Source organism: Amblyomma americanum, chromosome 6, assembly GCF_052857255.1.
Source record: "Amblyomma americanum isolate KBUSLIRL-KWMA chromosome 6, ASM5285725v1, whole genome shotgun sequence".
Lineage (NCBI taxonomy): Eukaryota > Metazoa > Arthropoda > Arachnida > Ixodida > Ixodidae > Amblyomma > Amblyomma americanum.
The window spans coordinates 63,892,147-63,915,662 of NC_135502.1; the positions used below are offsets into that span (position 1 = coordinate 63,892,147).

The 23,516-nt window shown below is 43.2% G+C and overlaps 1 protein-coding gene and 1 long non-coding RNA gene across 2 annotated transcripts in view; both read right to left on the minus strand.

The window, feature by feature from the left end:
* Positions 1-23,516, minus strand: part of LOC144093605 (glycine receptor subunit alphaZ1-like) — a 185,888-nt gene that overhangs the window by 79,584 nt on the left and 82,788 nt on the right. Inside the window, exon 2 of the mRNA XM_077627164.1 lies at positions 4,938-5,038. Within this exon, the coding sequence (XP_077483290.1) occupies positions 4,938-5,038 (101 nt within the window). The remainder of the gene's footprint in view (positions 1-4,937; positions 5,039-23,516) is intronic.
* LOC144094751 (uncharacterized) overlaps positions 15,075-23,516 on the minus strand; it is a 32,434-nt gene continuing 23,992 nt past the window's right edge. Inside the window, exons 3-4 of the long non-coding RNA XR_013306556.1 lie at positions 18,986-19,078; positions 15,075-15,197 (exon numbers count right to left, since the gene is read on the minus strand). This is a non-coding gene — a long non-coding RNA (uncharacterized LOC144094751). The remainder of the gene's footprint in view (positions 15,198-18,985; positions 19,079-23,516) is intronic.

Genomic DNA, 23,516 nt, shown 5'->3' on the forward strand with positions numbered 1-23,516 from the left:
GTCGCTTATTCGCCTAGACTCTTACTGATGAAGCTTATACTTTGTTTCATATCCTCTAAATCAGTACAAACCCCTCTGTCCTCCATGCGCAGTTTAGTTCTACTGACCCTTTGAAAGCCTTGAGTTCTGCCCTAAACTTCATTCTTCATTTTGACACAAAATAAAACTTTTTACAGAAACAGGAACGCCCACAAGACCCGAAAAGAAATCCCAGATGGCAGTAGCAGCAGCAGCAGCAGGGGCAAAGGATTTGCAGGAAAGATGCAAGTTAGACAATTAGAAAATGAGGCAGATCTGTAAAGTGCAAGACGATTTCTTTAGGCCCGGCGTGCAACTGCCGCTGCCGCTGCTGCCAGAATGCCGCTCCCAGGAGAACAGCGTTGGCTTTATAACCCGTGTGGCGGTCACGTGCTGTCTGTCGTCGATGCTCGTTGTCCCGGTCCGATGACAGTGCTTGAAGGCAGCGTCTTTGTCCAGTGTTGGCCACTGTGTGGACGATGGATTCCAGAAAGCCAGGATGCGTATCTCTAAAGTGCAAGACGATTTCTTTAGGACCGGCGTGCAACTGCCGCTGCCGCTGCTGCCAGAAGCCCATAGCGGTTGAGATGACATTTCGAGCGTTTTAGCTCTAAAACTCGAGCGCTTTGACAACAGCCGTCAAGGACACAGTGCGAGTCCTGTGAAGCTTCGGTGATATTCTCGTAAATCTAGTTACCACGATATGCTGTGATGTTGTTGACAAGGCACACCCCACAGAATAGCACAAAATAAGCACCTACAACGCATTCATGCTCACTTATAGGAGCGAGAACCAAACGTGATTTAGGCCAATATATCAAGAGTCATTAGGCGACTTGTTAGGCCAGAAGTTAATAGGAAAAAAAATATGACTGCCATCTACTCAAAAGCGCTACCGGTAAGCCGGCTCAACATCCTGTATCTTAGTTACCAAAGAAGTGCTCTTATTGCATCGTGGTCGTCACGGTAATTTAACTCCTTTCGCCGAGGCTTGCTACCGCTACCCAGCAAGCTGGCATGCATCCATATTAAACTCTAGCAAGCCTTTGCTCTGATGCTCTGGAGTGCTGGCGTTAAGTGTTGATGGTTTATGCCGACATGACATGAGTGAGGTTTTCATTCTAGAGAACGGGTGCTCGTGGACGCAAGCAGCGTGACCTTAGTCCCCTCCACGCTCCTAGCGCAGAACACGTAAGCACTTAAAGCGCTCCCTTCCTTGAGAGTAATTTGATTTACGCTCCGGCTGATTTTAGTACGCTCGACGACTTTGTGGACAAATAACTCAAAGTTAGTCTGATAATACTAAATTTTTCATAACGCGGTCGCCTATCTGCATCGTCCATAGCGGGAAGACGCAACATTGCGGCTTCCACGAAGTTCACCAATTCGAGATGAAAACGTTAATGCATGAGCCAACATTATTCGTGTTCATTCTTATGAATGCGAGTTAGATCAACTTCAGTACGTCATTTGCTTAGTAGGCATCATACTATGCTGTCAAGTAAAAGGAGCTTAACGAAGTAAATTTTCCTTAACGCTATCTTCACTACATGTGATGTCTTATAATGAAGAAGTACTGTGTTGTCCCGCAGCGCATTGTAGCAGGAAATGAACATTGGCTTAGTCTTGAAGTGACTATAAATCGATGGCTGTTTTTTCGAGCGTCTGAATGTATAAGGCAGTCTATAACAATTTTTTTTTGTGAAAACTGTTGCAATTTTACGCATGCGCGCTGCAGTAGACGAGTGGAGTTATTCACCATCTCTAAAGGGAAACTGTTTTTACTTCGCTGCTGGCATCAATGAAAACTGTTTTCAGTTCTAATAGCTATAACAGCAATTCTAAGAATTTCTTTCTGTGGCAAATGCTTATTATACTAACACATCGTGTCTTAAAACATCACTGCATTTTTATTGACTCGTATCGTGATCAAAAATCACACTAATGAATGTGCCTTCTACTCACCGAAAAGGAAAATTGAGTGGTAAAAGTAACGGCCCGCTAGAAATAAATGTTGTCATGAACTCTCAATCAAACGCTATGAAAAGGGTCAAAAGGAAGGAAAAATTGGTGAGATACAATGATTAGAATATTGGTAACGTTTGCGCGTTGTCGCTTAATGATCTAAATAGGCGAGGACTGACTGCAGATGCTCACTGTGCAGCTCTTTGCGGCATCGGATGGCCTCTGCAAGTAGAATGGGGCTACAGGCGCTGTGCTCCCCCTTGTTTTAGAATACTTTCACTGCTCTTCTGTCACGCAGCCACTGAAGAAATGTACAGCAGGTTGTGGCGGTGAACTCTTCTGGAGCGTACCAGCCCGTAGCCGGGAGGCTTAAGGTGCCTTGTAAGAGCTCTCGCTTTGTAACATGTTACATTTAACATGTGTTGTTGAAGATTGTGACCTGTGGTGCGTAGCTAGATTGTGTTACTGAACTTAAATCTTAGTTGTGCCTGTAACAAATAATATTATGTAACTCAAAATTTGTATAGATGCTAAGGAAAAGGACAAGAGAGTGCTCATGAAGCTTGAACTTGCCCTGAAGCGTTAATGAATTGCATGCAAGAGCTGGGCTTTTGGGCATTGCTGTCAAATCCTCCCCTTTAGCAAAACGCAGATGAGCCACTAACACTGGTTAAGCCAGTGATACGCTCTGAATGTTTCCCCAAAAGCTTTATTTAGATTTATATGCATAACGTCAAGAACCGACCACACATAATGATAGGCCACGGACTTTACTCGGTGTGTGAATCTGTGGCAGCGTTTGGTGCAATATCTTCTCATAAATTGTTGGAATTTATCTAACCTACCGTTCAATTTAGAACTATTGTATTGCATAACTTTACTCACAGGAGCGTCTATAAGAAATAGAAGTACGTAATTCAAACTTCGCTTTGATGCTAAGGATGGGGGATTACTCAAGAAGCTTGACATGACGCTGAATCATAAGTACATGCAAGAACAGGGCGTCTGGGTGTTGCTGTCAATTCCTCTCTATTACTAATATGCACATTAGACACTAGCCCTCGTTAAGCCAGTGATACGCTCTTAATTACTCCGCAACAGTTGTATTTACATTTAGATGCATAACATCAAAAACCAACAACCTATAATGATAGGCCACGCACTTTTTACTCAGTGTGTGAAACTGTGGCAGCATTTGGTGCAAACTTGCTCGTAAACGGTTGTGCTTTTTTAACCTATCATTAAACTTGAAACTGAATCTTTCACTCCCTCCTTTATCCCTTCCCTTACGGCGCGGTTCAGGTGTCCAACGATATATGAGACAGATACTGCGCCATTTCCTTTCCCCAAAAACAATTATTATTATTAAAATTGGAAATTGGATTTTGGGGAAAGAGAATGGCGCAGTATCTGTCTCGCACATTGGCGGACAACTGAATCGCGCCGTAAGGGAAGAGATAAAGGAGAGAGTGAAAGAATAAAGGAAGAAAGAGGTGCCGTAGTGCAGGGCTCCGGAATAATTTTGATCACCTGGGGATCTTTAACATTGCACTGACATCTCACAGCACACAGGCGCCTTAGCGTTTCGCCTCCATCGAAACGCAGCTGCCGCGGTCGGGTTTCAGTTTGCAACCATATTCAACCATATTGCTTTTCCACCTTAAAGCGTTAGAAAATCATCACGACACTGCACTCGAATTTCTAGATAAAAACACAAGTAAGTAGCGACCGTGGACAATATTCATGTGATAAATGCAGGAATTTTCAAATAATTTAGTTTTTCCATGGATGACCTCCAAGTCATGATCCAAAAAAGGGGCCTAACCTGGTACGGAGGATTATCATAAAATGTTCCAGCAGTGAAGCAGCGTTCACTGGTTTTTGTAAAGAAGAGTAATCTGCTGTTCATTTCGAAAATTCAAAGACCGGAGACGAAGGTTAGAGAAGTGGCTCTAGTTTAAAAACCTAGAATACTCAGAAAGCTTCGTCTTTCCTTGTTTAATTCCTACAAATCTTGTGCCTTTCAGTCTGTGAATGTCGGGAGTAAATCGCAGAAGTGCTCGCGCAATGTATAGTTTTTATGGAGTACAGGGTCCATTCAACAGGTTTCATGCGCTTGAAAGGTGCTTTCCCGCAGTACAAAGTGCCCTAGTAGCATAGGCAATCGGCACCATATTAGGAAAAGATGGTTTCACTCTGGTGTTTTGTAGGACCGATATTTGCAAATACATTTGCAATATTGGGCCGATTAGCTGAGCTGCGGGGAGTACCGTCACGAAGAAAGGTTTCCAGGATATCGGTTCGCGGAAATAAAGATTTATGTGAACGAGAAAAGAAACTCTACAAACAATATTGATGCATAGGAGGACAAGCGGGCTCCATCCTCTGGAAAAATGCCAGCTGACAGAGCAGCCAAGCAACACAGAATCAATTTTTTTTAGTAAATCGGCATCCCGGAGACTTTTTTCATGCCTGTTCATTCACTTCATAGCAGGCGCGTATGAGATAGGGGGTATGGGAAGGGGGCCAAAGCGGCACGGTTAAATATAAGGCGTGATGAAATTGTTGATTTCTTCAAAATCACTTTAAGTCTAACTGTAATGCATTGCAAACAAAACCTGTAATCTCTCCGCGCATCAAAGTCTCTCTTGAATTCTTTTTCTGATTGCCTTTTAGGAACACTGGTCGACGTTCGCGGGTTTTAGCTGCCAAGGAGGCTGTAACAAAATACAAAGTGGCATCCTGAAGAGTAGTTTACGGTTTGACTGAATCCTGTCTGGAGAGAGGGAAGCGCAGAACTATGCACCCCCCCCCCCCCCCCTCCGCCTGAAGAGTAGTAGTAACATGCATTTAGACACATCGATTTCTGGAACACTCACAAAAAATTCAGGCTATGTGTAATCCTGAATATTAAAGAAACATAACACCAGAAAAACAGCAAGCAATCTCCTCACTCAAGTGATGACCAGGTGTGATACGCCGGTCGTAGCTCCACAGTATATTGTCCAATATCTGAAGGTCGACGTCATCGAAAAGACCAGGTGCCGGATAGCCTCTGCAAAGCGAGAAAAAACAGTATTTCATATTATTTCACCCATTTGTGGAATATTTATTGCTTTAAAGAGCTGCATATTATATTTGCAGTATTGGGCAGCTATTCTTTGTGATCTCTTGATAATATACCATAAACTTCGCCCTAGTAGTCGTTTTCCATACTAGATACTGAAGACAGTCCTAAGCAAGAGCCCGTCCTTGGAGCACATGGAGTTAAAAGATCAACTTGCCGACCAAAGTGACTGAGTAGCGCATACATTGCCATTCTGAGCAGTTATCACGTGAACAATGCGGATACCATTTTCTTTCGTTTTAATGCAGTGTATTTGACGAGTGCAAGTCGGGCGCGGTTGCTGCATGGACATGGAGAGATAATGTTCTTAATAAGCGCTACCCAGGAGTTCATTTAATTACGAACGTGAGCAAGCTTTGAGCGCCGGTAAAATGAAACAATCATGTAATGCTATGGTTCATAAGGGGAAAAACCATAATTTTATATGATGACCCCATGCGCAGGCATACACCGCAGTCGTTATTTTATTTTCAAAACTTGAAGAACAAAAAAACTTAATGGCGATTACATCCTTGGCATTCCGGATGATCAGCGCTAGCTGGCGAACTGCATGAGGGCGTTACGATAGCGTTTCTGTTTTGGGAGCATGTTCTCTTCCAGCGAGTTTGCGGACAGGTTCTCGAGAGCGTTCGTCGCCTCTTTGACCCGCCACAGGTGAGTGGCTCTTTCCTCTCGCATGCGTGCAGATTGCAGATAGCAGCGCTTCCGCTTTTACCGTATGCATGGCTTTACCGCAACCCGGCAGTCGTGCCACGTCACTGCTAGCATCTTTAGCATAACTGCTGCTTCTGGTATTGCGCAGTCTCGCATAATGCCGCGTTCGTTGCTGTAGAGAACGTTAAATGATAAAATTGAGTATAAGCACCACGTCCAGGTACTCCGTAATGACTTGTTTGCTGCCGTTTTAAAACGTTCGGCAGCGCTTTGTTGCGACTCGCGCGCTCCACGTGATTGCAAAGAAGTTATGCGAACTGCAAGTCATGGCCTGTTTGCACGACTTTTCATTGCTTTCGCACTTATGTAGGCATTCCCCGCAATCAGCCGTTCTCTGTTTGTTTGTTCGTTTGTTTGTTGCAAAGTCTAAGGTAAAACACACTGTATATACATACACACCCGAACAGCAGGCAGGTGCTGGGTTGTGGGCAACGTGTTCTGATGTGTATGTATATACAGTGTGTTTTACCTTAGACTTTAAATAGTTTTTAAAAATACAATTTTTGAATTTGAAGAGGGCTTTATTCGGCATAGCATTTTCAGCGGTGTAGTACATGCGAATACAGCTGACACGTGCTAACTAGCAGACTCGTCAACTAATACTGAATAGTAAGCTTTGAACTATTACTTTTAGGCTCCTTAATTATCAAAAGAAGTGTAGCCCATCGAAATTAATACCTATATGTTTTTGTATTGATGGTTTGTTCCTCAAGTCAAAATTCAAAAGTTGAATAATTAGGCTTAACTAATTAACTTTGAACGAAAAACTCTGCAATCAAGGTCACGCGAAAATAAACGACACTCGGTTTCACGCGGTAAGGACGTTCGGTGTCTTTAAAAAGCTTGATTACATTTGGCTTGGACTCCTTGTATATGCATGCCTAGCAACCTGCCTGCCATGGCTGGTTGGCACATGAATGAATTTCGAGAGGCTGTGTGTCAATCCAACCTGTGTGTCAAAAGCAACTTGTGTGTCAATGCAAATGAAGCAACCCAAGGCCAACTGATGGCAGCACGTGCCATAGCAAGGCACTGGCGCATCGCTTAACCGCTGCACCACTGCACCAGAAGTGGTATGAAGACTCCCAAGGATCTATGAATGTAGAGAATGGCTAATTTCGCATATATAGGCATATGCGCATTACTGATATCTGAACATCTTCCGTCAACACTGGATCTGAACACCGCACCCGAAGTGAAAAACGCAGTGTTAACCCACCTAATTCGCATTTGGCCTAACTGCGCATATTGAGAATATTTTTTTTCTTGCATTTGAAGACGTTTAGAAGCATGTTGTTGCGATACCGCACCCAACCATGATGACGACGAAGTTAGTTCAAGGTAGAGGCTCTGTGCATGGCGTGGTCACTTGATCGCAGAGGCCTAGTGCTGACAGCTCTGCACGACTGCGGCTAAATATTGTTAAATATTTGTTCTTGGTCATGAAGTGAGCATTATAGCATGGCGTGTACTAGTACTCTCGAGCTCAAGTCCCTCAGAGAGCGCGATTACATACATGCCAGGTTCACAGAGAAAAGGCATTTGGAAGATCTGACCGGCGGGAGGGGTGGGGGGAGTAAGAAGAAGGTAGTTGTCAAGCATTTACAAGGACTCAGTTGTTTTTGTTTTTGTTTAGTTCAACGGAGAGCGGGAATTGGGTTGTAAGCCTCTAACACACCACATCATTGATCGCTCTTGCGAATTCGTCGGCGTGGCAGATGCCACGTTTTTCAAGTAGTTCTTGGAGTACTGCCGAGCGTAACAATGTTCAGCTCTGCGACATTTTGCCAAAAGAATGTGACGGAGGGCCGTGTCCGACATGGATTATCGAAACTCAGTGCGATTTGTTTTCACAGTGCTGAACTGCCTTTCGCATTGAGCATTTCTATGCGAATTACAGAAGATTCCGAGCATTACTGCTCAGGCAAGGTTAAATTTAAAAAGGCCATCTGCGCCTTTCAGCTGGGAGATTGCGTTCCACTGTTTGTCAGCCTGTTCCTCTTGTAACACATCTCGAGGTATGCCAAATTTTTGCAGCTTGAAAAATTCCATTTCTAGAGAGCTTAGAGCTTGGTCTCTGGATTCTTGCTGCTCTAGTGGCAATAAATCTGGAAATCACTCCACAAAATAACGACTTTCTGAAGCGACATAGAATTGATGGATTTCAGATTTGCAACTCCAGAATCAACGTCTGCATTGACAGACAAAGGGAATTTGAGGCGAATAAAATCACAAGCAGCGACCGTGTATTTCCGAACAGCCTCATAAAACTGTCTTTGCTCAATTGGCCTGAGTTTGTGAACAATTCGTTTGGCTTCTTGTCCAACCACAAGGTTTTCATCATCGTTCTGTCCATCTCGGCTCTTGTAGTCAACTGCAAGTCCTTGTTCTCCTTGAGCAGGCCTGGCTGCACAAACCTTGAGAGAAGATGTTTAAAAAGCCCAAAAAGTAGATTTTTCAGGGCATGTACATGAGGGGCTTGTGACTGCCGTTGGCAGTGCAATACCTCATAGACAGGAATGGTGTTTTTCAAAAAAAGACAGCAGGCTTTGTTAAGTTGCAGCTCAAGAACCCAAAAAGCATTTCTTCACCTGTTATGCACTGTGACTCAGTTTCGTCTCCTACACCAGGGCCCTTAGCCTTTTTGTTGCCATTGGTGTAGTCTCTGTTGTCCTTTTCCTCTTCTGTTTGCACGGCATGCGCTCCCACTGAGCAGTTTGTGCTGACGGCACTGGCGTCTTTGGAATTTGAAAGTATGACAAAAATTGCGGGCTTACGGCTTCTTTGTTTACTTGATCAAAGCAAAATCTCAATAGAGCTCCCCATTGATTCAAGAGCCTCTCCAGGCATTTCCCAAGCGACAGCCTTCCAGTTGGCGCGTGCTTCAGGATTTTCCGGAACTCAACATTGTGCATTTCTTGAAACTGCCTAAGGGCAATTTGTCTTTTGGCACTCTTTTCCAAATAAAAGAAAATATTCACAGCGGCATCGCCTATCTTCGATGGGAGACAAGACGCTGCTTTATCTGCCGCAATGTTGATCAAATGGCAAGGACAGGCAACTTTGATGACATTCATGAAGTAAAAAATTATTAAAAACTTATTCTATTGACAATGGCACTATGTTATTGGGAAGCAGAAAGGCCACCTTGCAGCTTAATTATGTGTGTACTGCCGTAGAAGTTATATTAGATTTTTTGCATTCTATAAACACAATCTTTGAACAAAGTGCAAGACCGGACGCTGCGCTGCTTGAAAAAGGTTGTTACAGCCACGCTGATAATAATTTTAACCTACTGCTGGGAAATTTGCAGCTTTCATATAGACGATGTGCCGCAAAGGCACCTTAAAGAAAATACTGAGGCTGTGCGCGCTTATGTATGGTGTACTTGCCCTTCGTCAAAGGTCTCTAAACATTAAGAAGCCCCATAATTCATGGATATGTCGAGGTGCTTTGAAATGAAGCTGCTAACGGTCAAAAGATCAACTACTTCTCAGTCTGTTTGGACTAGAAATGTCAAAAAAGAAAAAAATCATTCAGATGGTCTGACCACGACCTGCCATATATTCTTGCGTATATGCTGATGTTAATGCGAAGCTGTGCCAGTTTCATATTCTCTGAGTGCCGAACTGCATTTGCACTTTGGTGCCCACTTTGCAGTAATACTTTAACTTAACTGGATAATTGAATTTATTCGCCAGTTGTATACACAAAATCGCATGCCAAGCTGTTTGTAGAACTCTGATATGGTAAGCCCTGCAAAGGGATTTTTACAAAGGCCCTTGTAAGCATCATATTTAGCTCTGTACGATCTGTTTGGCTCTGCACTCGGCACAGTTTCTTTGATTTATGCAAGGTAAAAGATTATTAGCCGGCTACCGCACTTATGAATGGTAGGCTGCTGGACGAACTAGTGCATGTGCTCTACATGAAAAGGTGCGAAGGTGACGACAGTACACGAAAGAAAAGTAGCGACTAACTACTAGCTGTTCATTCGAAACAACACTATCAGCTCTTTATTCGATCAAGCAGGCAAATAATAACCCTGACTGGTGTTGACCTACGCACGTTGCAATATATTTTCTGGAGGAGAGTGGTGTTTTGTTATTTCTGGTGTGTATAAATACATGTCCTGCTCGGTCAAATAAACAGTGGGTAGTGTGTACTGTGCGTCTTCTTTACTGTGCTATCTCCTTCGGGCCCTTTCGAGGGAAGAGCGTTAATCTTACGATAGTGCGATTTTCAGCATTAGCTATATGAAGGCTTCGCGACCGCGTGTATTTGAGTCTTGAAGCCTTTGAGCTCATTCTTGTGTTTTCATCTTCGGCTTGTCACCTATGCTTTGCTGCGTGGGCTTCGCAGCGCGAGTTTCTGGTCTTAACGCCGCAATCGATCGCGTCGACAAGCACACTTGCGGCGATATTTTTGCGTGTTTGTTGGCGCGCCATGTTTTTTCGACCTCACCTCTCCGGATGCCCCCGTAGCACTGAGAATGGGCCGGCGCAAGTTCGCTTAAAGGCGCACCTACTTCTTTTCATACATCAGGTGCAATGCTGTGAAAAGTACGGAAGCAGATCGCGTGAGAAAATTAAGGCTGTCGTGTTACGCCGCGCTTGATTTGTGGCCGAGTGGTCTAGGAAATAGAACGCAAAAGCGTGTCATCAGCAGTAAGAGCGCATTTAATCAAGCTCATGACAAATGTATGAACCTCCAGGCAAAGCATTCACTAATTTTCGTTCTTCACAAGGGACGCACTAGTTTTTGATGGCGGATGCAGGCAGTGCAAACAAGAGCGCTAGCTTTGACAACGTTGCACCTGACGTATGAAACAGAGAATAATCTAGAGAGATGCACGTTGTATAAAACATGTAGCAGAACGCTGAAAAATGTTAGCGTCTGGCTCTCTCTCATTGGGCGCAACCGGTGGCGTTCCACAATTTTAAGGCTTTGAACATACGATGGGTGACAGTGCCAGGCAGGCAGTTGTGCGGAGCCGTCGAAGCGCTTCTTTAGTTTGCAGTCATCGAGCAGGCAGTGCCACAAAAACGTATGGTGGCCTGTATTATAATTTACTACCCACGAGGTGTCGTTATTTTTGTACATCACGACCGTCGCTATGCCAGCGCTCCTGCCCATGTACAGTAAACATTGTAAAAATGTTTTTTTTTTAGCACCGGAGACACGTGCTCTGAAAAAGCATGTATGTAGGGTAAAGGACGTCACTTTGCTTATCTTCCAAGTTCCCTTCCAAACCAGACAGTGGGGCTCACAGTTTTGTCAGTTAATACCCATATGTCATCCTAGCAAGACCACTTGCAATCCTAGACCGTTACTATTGCTGCAGAAAGCACTAACAGTGGTAAGTTGTTCCACAGGCGGTGACCTCTGTGTGCGCTATGCTCTGCGGTAAACCGCCAATGGTCTCTTTCTTTTTAGAAGAAATGCTTTGTGGCCAGATGTTTACGCATTCGGGTGAGTATATTTTTTTTGCATTTTTCTAGGAATCGAAGTTTACTGCTCCGAAGTAACGAGGTTTTTTACATATTATACCGTTTTCGGCACATTTTGCCCAGCAAACTTCACCAGTTGGTTAAAGAAGCAATTTTATTTACTTCTTAGAGTTCAGCTCAATACATACGTAAAAATTATCGACTCGGTTCAGGTGCTTAAAAAAAAATCTCTTTTTTAATCTTTTATGTTCCCCTGTCGTTGTGATAGCAACAGTTCTTAGATATATTAGCGCTTTGAAATCAGATGTCATTTCAAGGGCTCACCATTGCATGACACGTGTAGATAGCATTATATGTACGGTCACGGACAAAGGTTTGCAGAATGTGGATTCACGGGAGAATTTTTTTTTGCACTGGCCAGAAAACCATGTTAGTGTAATCTATATATATCTGAGGAGACATGAGGTTTCCATCGATTGCAGCGAATACCAGGCGATTTTATACCAAGAGACCGAGAAAATTATTTTTCAGCGCATTCACATCTCGCAAACTTTTGTCAATGTCTACTTTTGGCCAGTCAACTATCATCCAGAAATAAAAAATTTTCCGTTGCGAAGTGGGCTGGAAGATGTAGAGCAAGAAAAAAAAATAAAGACCTGTGGAGTCTGGAACTTCAGTGAACGTTATCCACAAGGGTTTTTTTTAACCAATCATTGCTGGTTGAAAAAATACATGGTTAATTGGCGTGTAATCGGACGTAATGCGGGATGGGCGCAGGATCATAATTATCATAACTGCAGGACAAAATCTGCCACATCTCTCTAATCAAAACTCTCGTGTACTAGCCGCGGCCACCTTATTACCGCAAACTTCTTATACTCATCAGTTCCCCTAACTTTCCGCTGCCCCCTGCAACGCTTGCATACTCTTGGAATCGAGTACGCTAGCCTGAACGACTGTCGGTTGGCTTGCCATCACAGTGCATGCCCTGCCCAAGCTCGCTTCTTGTTCTTGATTTAGACTAGGATTTCATTAACCTGTGGTTGTCCCTTGACCCAATCAGCTCTGTCTCTAGAAGGTGAACCTATTATTTTCCTTTCCATTATTCGCTGCGCCGTTCTCAATTTTACGCGATCTGTTTTCGTTACGTTGGACGCTACTGCCTCGCAGGTGAGTACCGGCAAGATACAGCTGTATCCTTTCCTCTTGAACTATTATGGCAAACTGCCATTCATGACATGAGAGTCCCTGCCAAATGAGCTCCACACCACTCTTATTCTTCTCGTTATTTCCCTCTCGTGATCCTGATCTGTTGTCCCTACTTGCCTTAAGAAGACGAGTTCCCTCACGACGGCCAGCGCCTCGCTAGTAATCACGAACTGTTGTTTCTTTCCTAGACTGTAGAACAATATTTAAATTTTCTGCATACTATTTTTGAACCCATCGCCCTGCTTTCCTTTTTAAATCATTGATCATGCTTTTCAATTCACCCCTCAGTTTCTTAGCAAGACAATGCTATTATAGAATCCCAGATTATCACCGTATTCTCTACTAACTCTTATATCCAACTGTTCCTAAACTAGGATTCTTACAACGTCTCGTAAAAATGCGGCGAATGGCATTCGAGAGATGGTGTCTCCCTGCGAGGCACCTCTACTTACCGGAATATCTTGCGGTCTTTATGCAGGACTATAGTGCCTGTGAATACTTTATAGATACCTTCCAGTATTTTTACCTGAGGATCATCAACACTTTGATTCCGTAATTCCTACATAAGTGCTGATGTTTCGACTGAGTCAAATGCTTTCTCGTAATCTATGAAGGCTGTATGTAGGGACTAGCTTTATTCTGTGCATTTCTCTGTTAACCAATTTTCAGTGTAAATATAGTCCGCTGTATGGTTTCATTTAAAAAAAAGCCTGCCTGTATACATTAAGGCGTTGATTAAGGCCGTGATTACATAGGCTACTATATATATTATGAACTCTATGGATACTTTGACTATCTTACCCTTATTACTAATGATATTAGCGTCCTTGTCAATAAGGGCATATGTCTGATTTTTGGCTATGCCTTGTTTACTCTTGACCACTTCTAGGTGACATGTGTTCCTTAGAGTATGCTCGATTCTCTCCGTATTATACTTCCTTATGCCGGTTACCGTGCGCTTATTGATTAGCTCGAATTCCTTAGTGAGTTCTATTCTGTCTGTAAGGTTAGGGGTTTCTATGCGTTGGCGTTTCTTAACCAGGTCTTTCCTCTACTGACAGAGCTTGCCGTTAATCTGTTCAACCATCCTACCGCCTACGCCTATTACCCACTGCGTAATGATAGCGGTTGGATTACTCTTCATTGCCAGAGCGTTAAAGTAGTCGTCCAGGGTTAAAGCCGAATATCTGGTCCGCAGCGAGATTCCGAATTCTACTACTTCTCCTTTTACGGCCAGCTCATTAATGGACTTCTTCCTCACCATGTTTCTTCCATTCCCTCTTCAGTTGTAGGCTACTTTAAAGACCATACCTTCGTATGATCCTTACATCGCACATATGTGCGATCCTCCACATCCTGCACGACGCTGGTGTGAGTGCACCGTACCTCTTTAATGTGTATTAGCACAGAGTACGAAGTCCATTCATGCAGCATATAGTACTGCAAGCAGCATTCTACGTATAAGAAGCCGCCTTTACGAAAAAAACTTCTCCATGGTAAACATAGGCAATGTGCGACACCTATTTTGCTCATTTATGAGACTACCGTTGAAATGAGACCGTAGTAATATGTGCATAGGAGTTCCCAAAACTCCTGCCTCTGTTTGTCTGCAGAAAAAAGCAACTTTATTTTGGGGATTCAAAACAGGTCGACACAAAACTTGTTGCTTCAAGTTTCTATCGTGGTTTCTTTTACCAGAATTATTTCTTCGCTTTTTATTGTACTCATTTATTGATTTCAAGCCCCTTAAAATTACCAAGAACTCTTCCACCGCTCTTACCCTTTATGGCAGTAGAATTTTTTTTAATGCAGTCCCCTCCCCGAACAACTCGATATGGTTCCAAGATGCTTTTAAAATGCAGCGCGTCTCGGGTAGCTTTCAAAAGTTCTTGCATATTTGAAACTAAGTTTTATGAAAAAAGACGTTCATTGTTGCGTGCATTTGCAAGGTTTCTTTTCTCGTAAGAGAGCATGAAAAGGTCCCCTGAATTCTGTGGAACCAAAAGGGGAGTATAAGGCTGCGTGTTTGTGGGAAAAGCTTTCAAATTTCAGGAATCAAAAGCTCCATACGCCTTTAGTTTACAAAAAAAAAGAATATACGTGCACCTGCACGCTAGCCCCTTTCACACTGCTCTACTAGGAAATCGTACAATGAACGGTGAATGCTCACCGCTCTTGAATTCTTTGACAGAGCCATGACATACCCGACACTTGAAGCCACACCAAAGTGCCGAGCTTTGAAAAGCGTTACTTTCTGACGAAGGGAAAACAGTTTATTTCTTAGTTTTTATTGAAAACCGGTTGCAACTATGAAAAATTTTCTACAGTATGAAGCAGACATGTGCGAGTGACCATATGGCGGCAGAGGTTCCTTCGTGGAGACATGGGAGCCCGTTGTGCCTAGGAAAGGAATTGACAAAGCATTTATTTCATTTTTGAATGCTGCACGGTCGTTACATATTTCATCATTTATAGGACGCCCACTACTCGGAAGGCGACACCACCCCTAGGATGAAAGAGACGTTTCCGAGCGTGATTTAATTTATTATTCAGGGTTTTGGACTCGCCACGCAATCGCATTCGTCTCTTGGGCAGCTCGGAGAGCGGAAGAAGTGTCGTGCGGGCTTCTGTTATGCTTCGTCTATCAACGCGGCTGCTTCCGGTTCCGGGCTGTGTCTGCTCTTTGGCGCTCTCGCTCGTGGCCGGTCACTTATCTGGAACAGGACAAGGGTCCGAAAGCGATTCTCTTGTATCAATAAAAGCGAGTGCTTCCGCATACCACATCATCGTGTCGTACTTGGAGCTGACAGAAAACTCAGAGATCTCGAAGACGCGCTAGTAAGGGCCTACACACTTACAATAAAAAAAATCTCGCAATCTTTCGCGCCTTTTTTCTTCGTGGTGTTGTTTTCAATCCTTCGTCGAAAGGAAGCTCTCTCAATGGATTTGCGATAGAACAAAACAAATATAAAGGTAAGAAGGCGGGCCTACCTTAGCGTAAAGCCACCCGAAACCCACTTCTCAGAGCTCTTTCCCTCCTGCCTTCCGGCCGCGCTTCGCGGGGTGAAAGCCGCCGTCTGCGAGCATCTTTCCTGTAGTCACTGCTTGCGAAGTCGTAAGGCAGGAGCAAGGACGTGCGGGCGACAGCCAACGCCTTTGGGCAGCGGAAATTGAGATCGATATCACGAAAAATGACGTTACGGCAGTGAATCTTGCGAAAACACGAAAACCAGGCGACAAAAAGAAGCGCTTCTACAAAGAAAGAAGAGTAGCAAAAGAGGAGAAAGCGTGGTAAACCTTCAAGCGCGGCGCGCGCTTCTTTAGACTGGGGGAAGCTCGCTGCGCCATTCGATGGGACGTATTCATGCGCGCCGGTGGACCCATCTATCACTGTACCACCTTAGAGTTCGAAAATAAGAGAAATAAGACGTTGGGGACTTCCGAGAAATGAATCGGTTTTTCTCCGCGCGGCACATGATGCGGTGCTGGGAGGGTTGGGAAGACGCTTATTTCTTAGATTGGGTGTTGCTTCAACTGAGCACCGTCGATTTTTCAGTTTTTCTAGAGTTTATTACAAACTTTTCGGATTAGCTTTCTCGTTATAGAAGTACCTTCTTCTGATTGTCGCCACAACGTTTCTTCCAAGTTTGTGACCATGATTTTTGGCCCGAGAAAGAAAAATTGTTTCACATATAAATTGTGGCAGACAGCGTAATGCTCATTTGCTGAAGTAATAAGTTTTGTTACTTTATCGCTAGTCCAAGTCATTAAGCCATCCAAATGTTGTGACTAGCTTTTCAAATACTTTCTGAATTCATACAGAACTACGTTACGCAAAGGAGTTTTGTGTGCAGAAGTCAGAATAACAGTGATACTTCAAACGCGTTAAAACGATCTCAGGAATTGATAATCTGGTTCAAAATTCTCTTATTTCTAAGTAGCCAATGTTCTCAGTTCCTTATTCCAGAGTGCCCACATTCTCTGCACAAAAACAGAGCATTAAATTTTTCTCTTCAAAATTTCTGTGGTGAAATATCTTTTTTTCACACTGATGTAGGCTCGACAGGAGAATTTCGCATGTCATTCATTGCGACTAAACTCGTCGCATGAGCTCTATTTGGTCACTTAGATTCCATTAGCTGCACAATGTGTACCTAAACTGACATTGTCATGACGGACATGACATCAGAGCTTCTTTTTACGTTAAGTGAATAGCTTTTAAAGTGCATAGTACCACTTTCCCATACCACATATTGGATAAAAGCGCTCATGTTGGATGAAGATTCCTGCAATTCAAACATCAAGAAAGATAACATCTTCCTGAAGAAACTATCTCAGTTTTGGGGAACTCAGTGTGCAGCTGTATACATTAAAAAAGAAATCTATTCGAGTTATTTAAAAGCCATACATTATCACATTTCCAGGAAAACAGGATCCTCACAATAAAAAAATATCTACCGCTTCCGCCTAGCCATCAAAATATATGTTGAAATAAAGTATAGAACAATATCCTTAATATAATGGCAAGTGGGGCGAGTTGGGTGGCGCTAATTTTGTAGGAGAAAAAAAGAGTGAAAACTGGCGCAGAACGAAGAAAGCTACATAACACAGGCGCTGTCTCGGAGCGAAAATTTTATTTAGAAGTAACAAGCACATCAGGCATGAGAATACGCTGTATGTCCCGCAATCATTAGGCAATCAAAAAAGAATTCAACCATGGCGCTCTTCGAAACAATATGTGAAACATTAGGAGGTACCCAGGAAACGTGCTTCTGTATCATACAGTGTGATAGATGGCGTGCTGGCACACGTGCCTCTTTTCTTTCTGATGAAGAAAGCGTCCACAATCTCTCCAGTGCTTTGGTGACGAAGCCGGTTGTACTATACCGCATCATGACCAATTCACGAGAGAGATTGTGGAAGCTTTCTTGGGCATTATCACTATCCGAGAAACTTCAACTCCCGAGCAATGAATCCCAACACCAGAACCGAGGGGAAAACGAAAGTGCTAGCATACCTAACTCTATTTTGGCCTACGCAAACCAACAGGGAATTTTTTTTAAGCTAGTCACTTACTCTGTAACAAGAATAATATCATCCAATGACATGAATTCTCTTAATCTAGCGAAGCGGTAATCTATGTAGAATTGCTTATTTGCCGTTGTTGTCAAACAATTTTTATCTTCAAGTACAAACTCCTCCTGGAATCGTTTATTTTTGAATGTTTGTGTGACCAGGAGATAAAAAGACTTCTGAACACATTCAAGAAACGTCGATTTTTAACCGACTTCACGAATTCAACGAACACCTTGCCAATAAGGCAGTGCTCGATAGATCTGCTGACGAAGAAAATGTGTTGCAACAGACGTTTCACAAAGTTCCGAAAGAAAATTATCCTTTTAAAGTGGAGGGGAATGTGCATTGCGCGCTCTATGCATATGCCGGGAAAGAGGGAAGGATGCAGGTGTTGGCGCAATACCAAAAGTAAAGCAGTGTGGTAAAAAATAGTCAAGAGTAAATACCGACCCCGAGAAGCTCGGAACCAATACTATAACGTAGAGCCTGACGAAACCGACATCGTTGTGTGAACTGCGAGAAAAGGCGAATAATTTCGGGACAAATTCGACTTGAGTGGATGGCCTCAATTAATGGAAATTCACCTCCTGCTTCAAAATTTAGTTTACTCTCTACCACCGTGTCTGCTTGCGATAAAAACAACACACTTGAAAATGAATTTGGGTCTTAATCTCTGCAACTGTTATTGTACGCAGAATTACTTTTGTTTAATTGTCAAACTCGCTCTGTGAGAGTTCTTGTGCACGTATGTCAACGTCCGCCTTTACGCAGAAGCAATGAAAAGCTGGTCTCACGGAGCGTCTCACACAGCCACGCATTTCCCAATGGTCTGGCATACAAATTGCATACAATTGCATACAAAAGAACTACATGTGGCACTCATTTGCGTATTCTTTAGTAGCGCACGTGCAATGAGCACCCTTCGCCTCTCCGGCCGCAGCTAGCAAGTGGTGATGTGTTTTAAGGGGAGCATGAACTCGAGGCTTATGCTCTGATGTCCAGAGAATTTAGCCAGAAGCTTCGCGTGGTCTATTTCGCAATGTGCTATGCATGACACTAAAGAGAGAAAGCCGAGATGAGTGCATTAACATTCCAGGTTCTACTGAACTAGGAGCTCCACGAAGGTGTTCAGATAATGGCGCAGATTAGCACGGATTTCAGTCAGTAATGAAAAGGTGCAGTACTGAAGAAAGGTGTAACATATATGGAACAGCGTGGAAAGAAAGAACCCAGAAAGCCATTTTCCGCTCCACGGTCAACAAGACATCGCCACTCTGATTCACTAACTCCATTCACCGCGAGAACTATCATATTTAAGTACTCATTTTTCCCTCGCACTGGAGCTGAATGGAATGCTCTACCTTTGACAACACTGCATAACATAGACTTCATTAAAAAAATAGAAGATTGACGCCAACAAACTTACCGGCTTTGTAGTTCGAAATTCTTTCAGTTGTTGTGGTATTCGTGTTTCATTGTATTGCCCCTTAATCCAGGGCCCAGAAGGGCCTGAAGTATTCTGTTAATAAATAAATAAAAGGAGAGACAAACACGTGTATTTCCGTCTGTCCTTTATCGTCGGGGTCCTTTATGCGCTATATAATTCTCTCCTTACCGCGCCTTAGGCCATCGGTCATGCATCACCGATGATTACACCTGCCGCCAAAAATTCAAGAGTGCGCTCCTGAACAAGCTGGGCAGTTTAGTTTGCTTTTTAACATTGTTTCTTTGGTTTTAGTTTTTTTAATTTTCTAGCGCGAGAAGGCGAGGTAAAAACTGAAACTGAGTGCACGTGGTCGGATGGCTGCCGATCATGGAGTCCGTTTCGCCGCGCGTTCCTCATAGGCGAAATTCTACGCTCAGCACTATTCTCGGTTCTTATTCTGCCTTTCTTTTAGAGCAGTAGTGGCGAGTTGTGCAACCGCATGGAATGCTCGGATTTTAATTTCGATTGCGAGACTTCGTCTCAGAGGCCGGGGACATTGTTGAGTGCTTCACCGAGTTTCATTTTACAGTTCACAATATATTTTACAAAGTGCACTTGATTTCTAAATAATGAGAGTAGTTTTAATTGGTCCTTGAGGGTCGTCGGAACATACTGCCAGAATAGTTTATGAAATGCGCCAGCAGATTTTTTTGTTATGTTGATGTCAAGGAACGCTACGCCCCCTTTCTGCGCCATAAGTAATAGGACCGACATTTTGAAACTGTCGCCAGAAATTAAAGTCGGCGCTCTTGGACAAGGTGCGCCATTGAGTTTGCTTCTGTAGCACTACCTCTGAGATTTCATCCTTGGTTTTTCATTTTTTAACGCGAGAAGACGATGTGAAAAATGAAACTGGCCTGCCGTAGCCTGCCGGTCGGTGATCACAACATCTGATTCTCTGCGCGCTCGAGGAATGCGAAAAGATACACTGAGCACTTCTTTTCTTTCTTTACAGCAGCAGTGGTGAGTTAGACAACCACGTGGAATGGTCGGATTTCAGTTTCGAATATAAGACTTCGTCTCAGAGGCACGTGACGTCAGTGCGCGCTCGCGCGTGTTTCGTTTTGTCATTGAGGTTGTGTTGTATTCAGGGCGCTAGCTTCAAGGCGAGGAGAGGGTTTTTCTTGGTGCTTTATAGCCTTTGCAGCACACTGCCCAGAGGTTTTACCAAATTCGCCAGCAGGTTTTTGACTATGGTGATGTCAAGAAAGGCCGCTTCCCTTTTTAGGGCTTGTTCAGTCTTTTTGTTTTTATTACTACAAAAAAAATGAAAAAAAATAGGAACTACAAGGTCTGCTATGAACAAAACAAGAACGGAACTCTGGAACAAGTCTAATGTGAAGCATACTCCACATTTACCTCCCCTTCCTGTCCCCCTTCAGCGCATATATTTTCGAAAAGTTTCGCACACATAACTTTGCCGTTTTTTTTCGTTTGTATGGAAGCATAAACTATTAGCTATAGTTTGATACAATACAATGTGCACTGCATTTAGCACTTCTTGAAGGAATAATTTTTATTGGACACTGAAAATCGGTTATTTTTTTCTCTGTAAGGATAGAGTTAAAAAGGGTTAACCTATATCAGCCTACCATGTCTTTATTCAACCTGACTGAAATAAAATAGCACTTGCCATTTTTGCCCCGAGAACAAGCTGTGGGACAGGAAACGCTGAGTTCTGATGTGACCTAGTGCTCGCATCTTAGCATCAGCTGCGCTTTTATTGATTGTGCTGATAATTTTTCTTCCTGAAGAATCTGAATGCTAACATCCGCAAAACAAATTTTCACGTGTGGAAGCATAAAGGTTAGGTGATCTACACTCCCGCTGAGACAGCAGACTTGTTGGGACGCTACCGTAGAGTGAAATGGACAAAATCAACCTTTGAACAACATAAACTGATGACGGACAACCGTTTTATGCAAGGTCTAAACACTGAGGTTAAGTAAAGGCCACTAAAATTCCAGCGTAACGTTGCTGACCATTTTGTAATTTTAAAACGCTTCAGTCCATATAAAAAGAATAGTGAGTTTATACTGTCAGAAATGCTCAGCTCTTGAATATTGTTATGCACAGCAAAGTGTGACGGTAACTTCTCATGTTAGTTGCGAAACCATTCCTCGCTCGTGGTTAGTCACGAGCAATCCTGCTTGCAGTGCACTACATAGCTTCCTGGAGGCTTCAATACGTAACAGCAGCTGTTTCTCTATTGAAGTGCTGCGGTATATGATACGTACTATTGATTCTGCGTTGAACGATACCATTGAACTAAAAAAACTACAATCAACACAGTAAAATCACATTTTTAGCCACTAATGATGCATAAACCAGATGACTCTCATAATCAGTAACGATCCCGGGCGACCGTTTCTCCCCGAACAAAAACGATGCAACCGCCCTAATTCACTTGCCTGCAGCCTGAACGGAGTGTTTTGCAGGCAGCCACATCGGAGTAACAAAAGTAATGGGGACGATTAAGGTAGCTCATTTTTCCTCACACTCGAAAATAAACAAAGCCTAGAACAAAAAGCTCTACACAGCAAAGAAGACGGAGGTGGTGAAGAAATAGGAAGAAAAAGGAGCCTTTTGGCTTTATCACAAAGGCGCATGAAAGTTTCTCGCTAATAGGTTCTGGCAACGCTACCACGTTTCCTGTATTGGGATAAAACAGAGAAAAAGCAGTAAGCGTAACAACGAAGAGACACTGCCACGGCTGAGAATCTCTTATGCGAAGGAAAGAGCGGCAAAGCGAGCTAGAGAACGCGTTAATCGCACCCTGCAGGTGACAAATTAGGTGTGCAGAGGTGTGGTAATTAATCGCCCTGTTTGAAAGCAGTCAATAATGGCCTTCAGCTTGGTGCACTCTTAGAGAGGCATTAAGTTGAGGGAACAGTCTGCGCTCACTGCCGCTAATGGGGACACTTACAATAGGGCAATTAGTCAAAGCGAATTGTCTGGTCAGGCTAAACAACTGCATTAAGGGTAGGGGACTTTGGCGCCGGGTATACCACCGGTATGCTCTTTTTGGAACTCGGCGGAATAGCGTAGGCAGTAGTGGGCACTATTACAAACTAGCGGTTGCTGCACACGTTAGACGTTCTCTGATTGACCCAACGTTGATGGAAGACGTTCCCCAGAATCACATTTAGAGCTCACTGCGATACTGAACCCTCCGAGCGTTCTAAGCGCCGTTTGCGCTTTTTAGAGTGGTAAGGTATTCGTATCATCGGAGCGCTTATACGCTTGCATGCTTATGTTGTCTCGTATTGGCTCGATGATGCATGCGATTATCTGCTGTGAAATATTCTGAAACAAAATATCCTTTGAAAGATTGATTTCTAGCTGCTAGAATATCTCTGGTAGATTACATGTCCCATGCTACTCAGTGATCAAATATTGCTGGCGTTTTCCAGAGTCAAACTAGTTTATCTCACTAAAACCTTTTGAATAAATGAACATGCTCTGTTTTACAATCTGCCCGAAAGACGCGGGTTCGATCCCGGCCGCGGCGGTCGAATTTCGATGGAGGCGAAATTCTAGAGGCCGTTGTACTGTGCGATGTCAGTGCACGTTAAAGAACCCCAGGTGGTCGAAATCTCCGGAGCCCTTCAATAACCCCATAAACCATAAACCAATCATTTTTTACAGTCTGCCATAGCAGAAAAAACCAATTTTTCTGGAAATATTACTTTTAATTAAGATGTGAGCCACGTTGCAATTTGTATATTAGAATTCATCATGAACGGACTGGCCTCTTAAATTTCCACTGGATTCCTAAAAGAACGAAGTTTATTGCATTGCAACTCTGTTGAGATACACTCCCTTCAAAACTATCGAATCGTTAAATTCTTTGTCGCGAGCAGCTTGGCTGGTCTTTTTTCTTTAGCGCGAACACTGATACTGCGTCCGCTTGGTTCATGTTCTGAAATTCCTGTAGCAAACCCGAGAAAATTTTCGGGAGTTTGTTACAATCGCATGGTAACGTAGCATATTACCACGAAATCTAATGCAAAAGGACCTCTCACAAGAAGTGCACATGTTACATAAGCGCAAACATAAGCATGAGTTGCTGGACAGACCAGGATTACCTAATTAAATCAATAGGCTTAGAACCTTTATGACCACGACATGTACAAAACACTTGATAACAGTGTCAACGATATGATCCCAAACGGTTCAGTAGATCTTTTCTTACACGTTTGTTTCGGTGACTGTTGTCTTTCTTTGTACTTGTTTGACTGCTACTCATGTTGAAAAGATTCAAAGTTGGTTTAATAATCGGAAAATACAATAACAAATGCTAAATTCTCTCACCCTCAAGTTCAAATGAGTGAAAAGTGCTAGCTGCCTTGCCAAATGATAGGCACAATTTTGAGGTCCCACGCGACAACTACTTGCAGAGAATTCCTTTGTCAATGCCACCGAGCTACCCCTGATTAATCAAGACTAGTCGGCTGTCACCTATAAATGA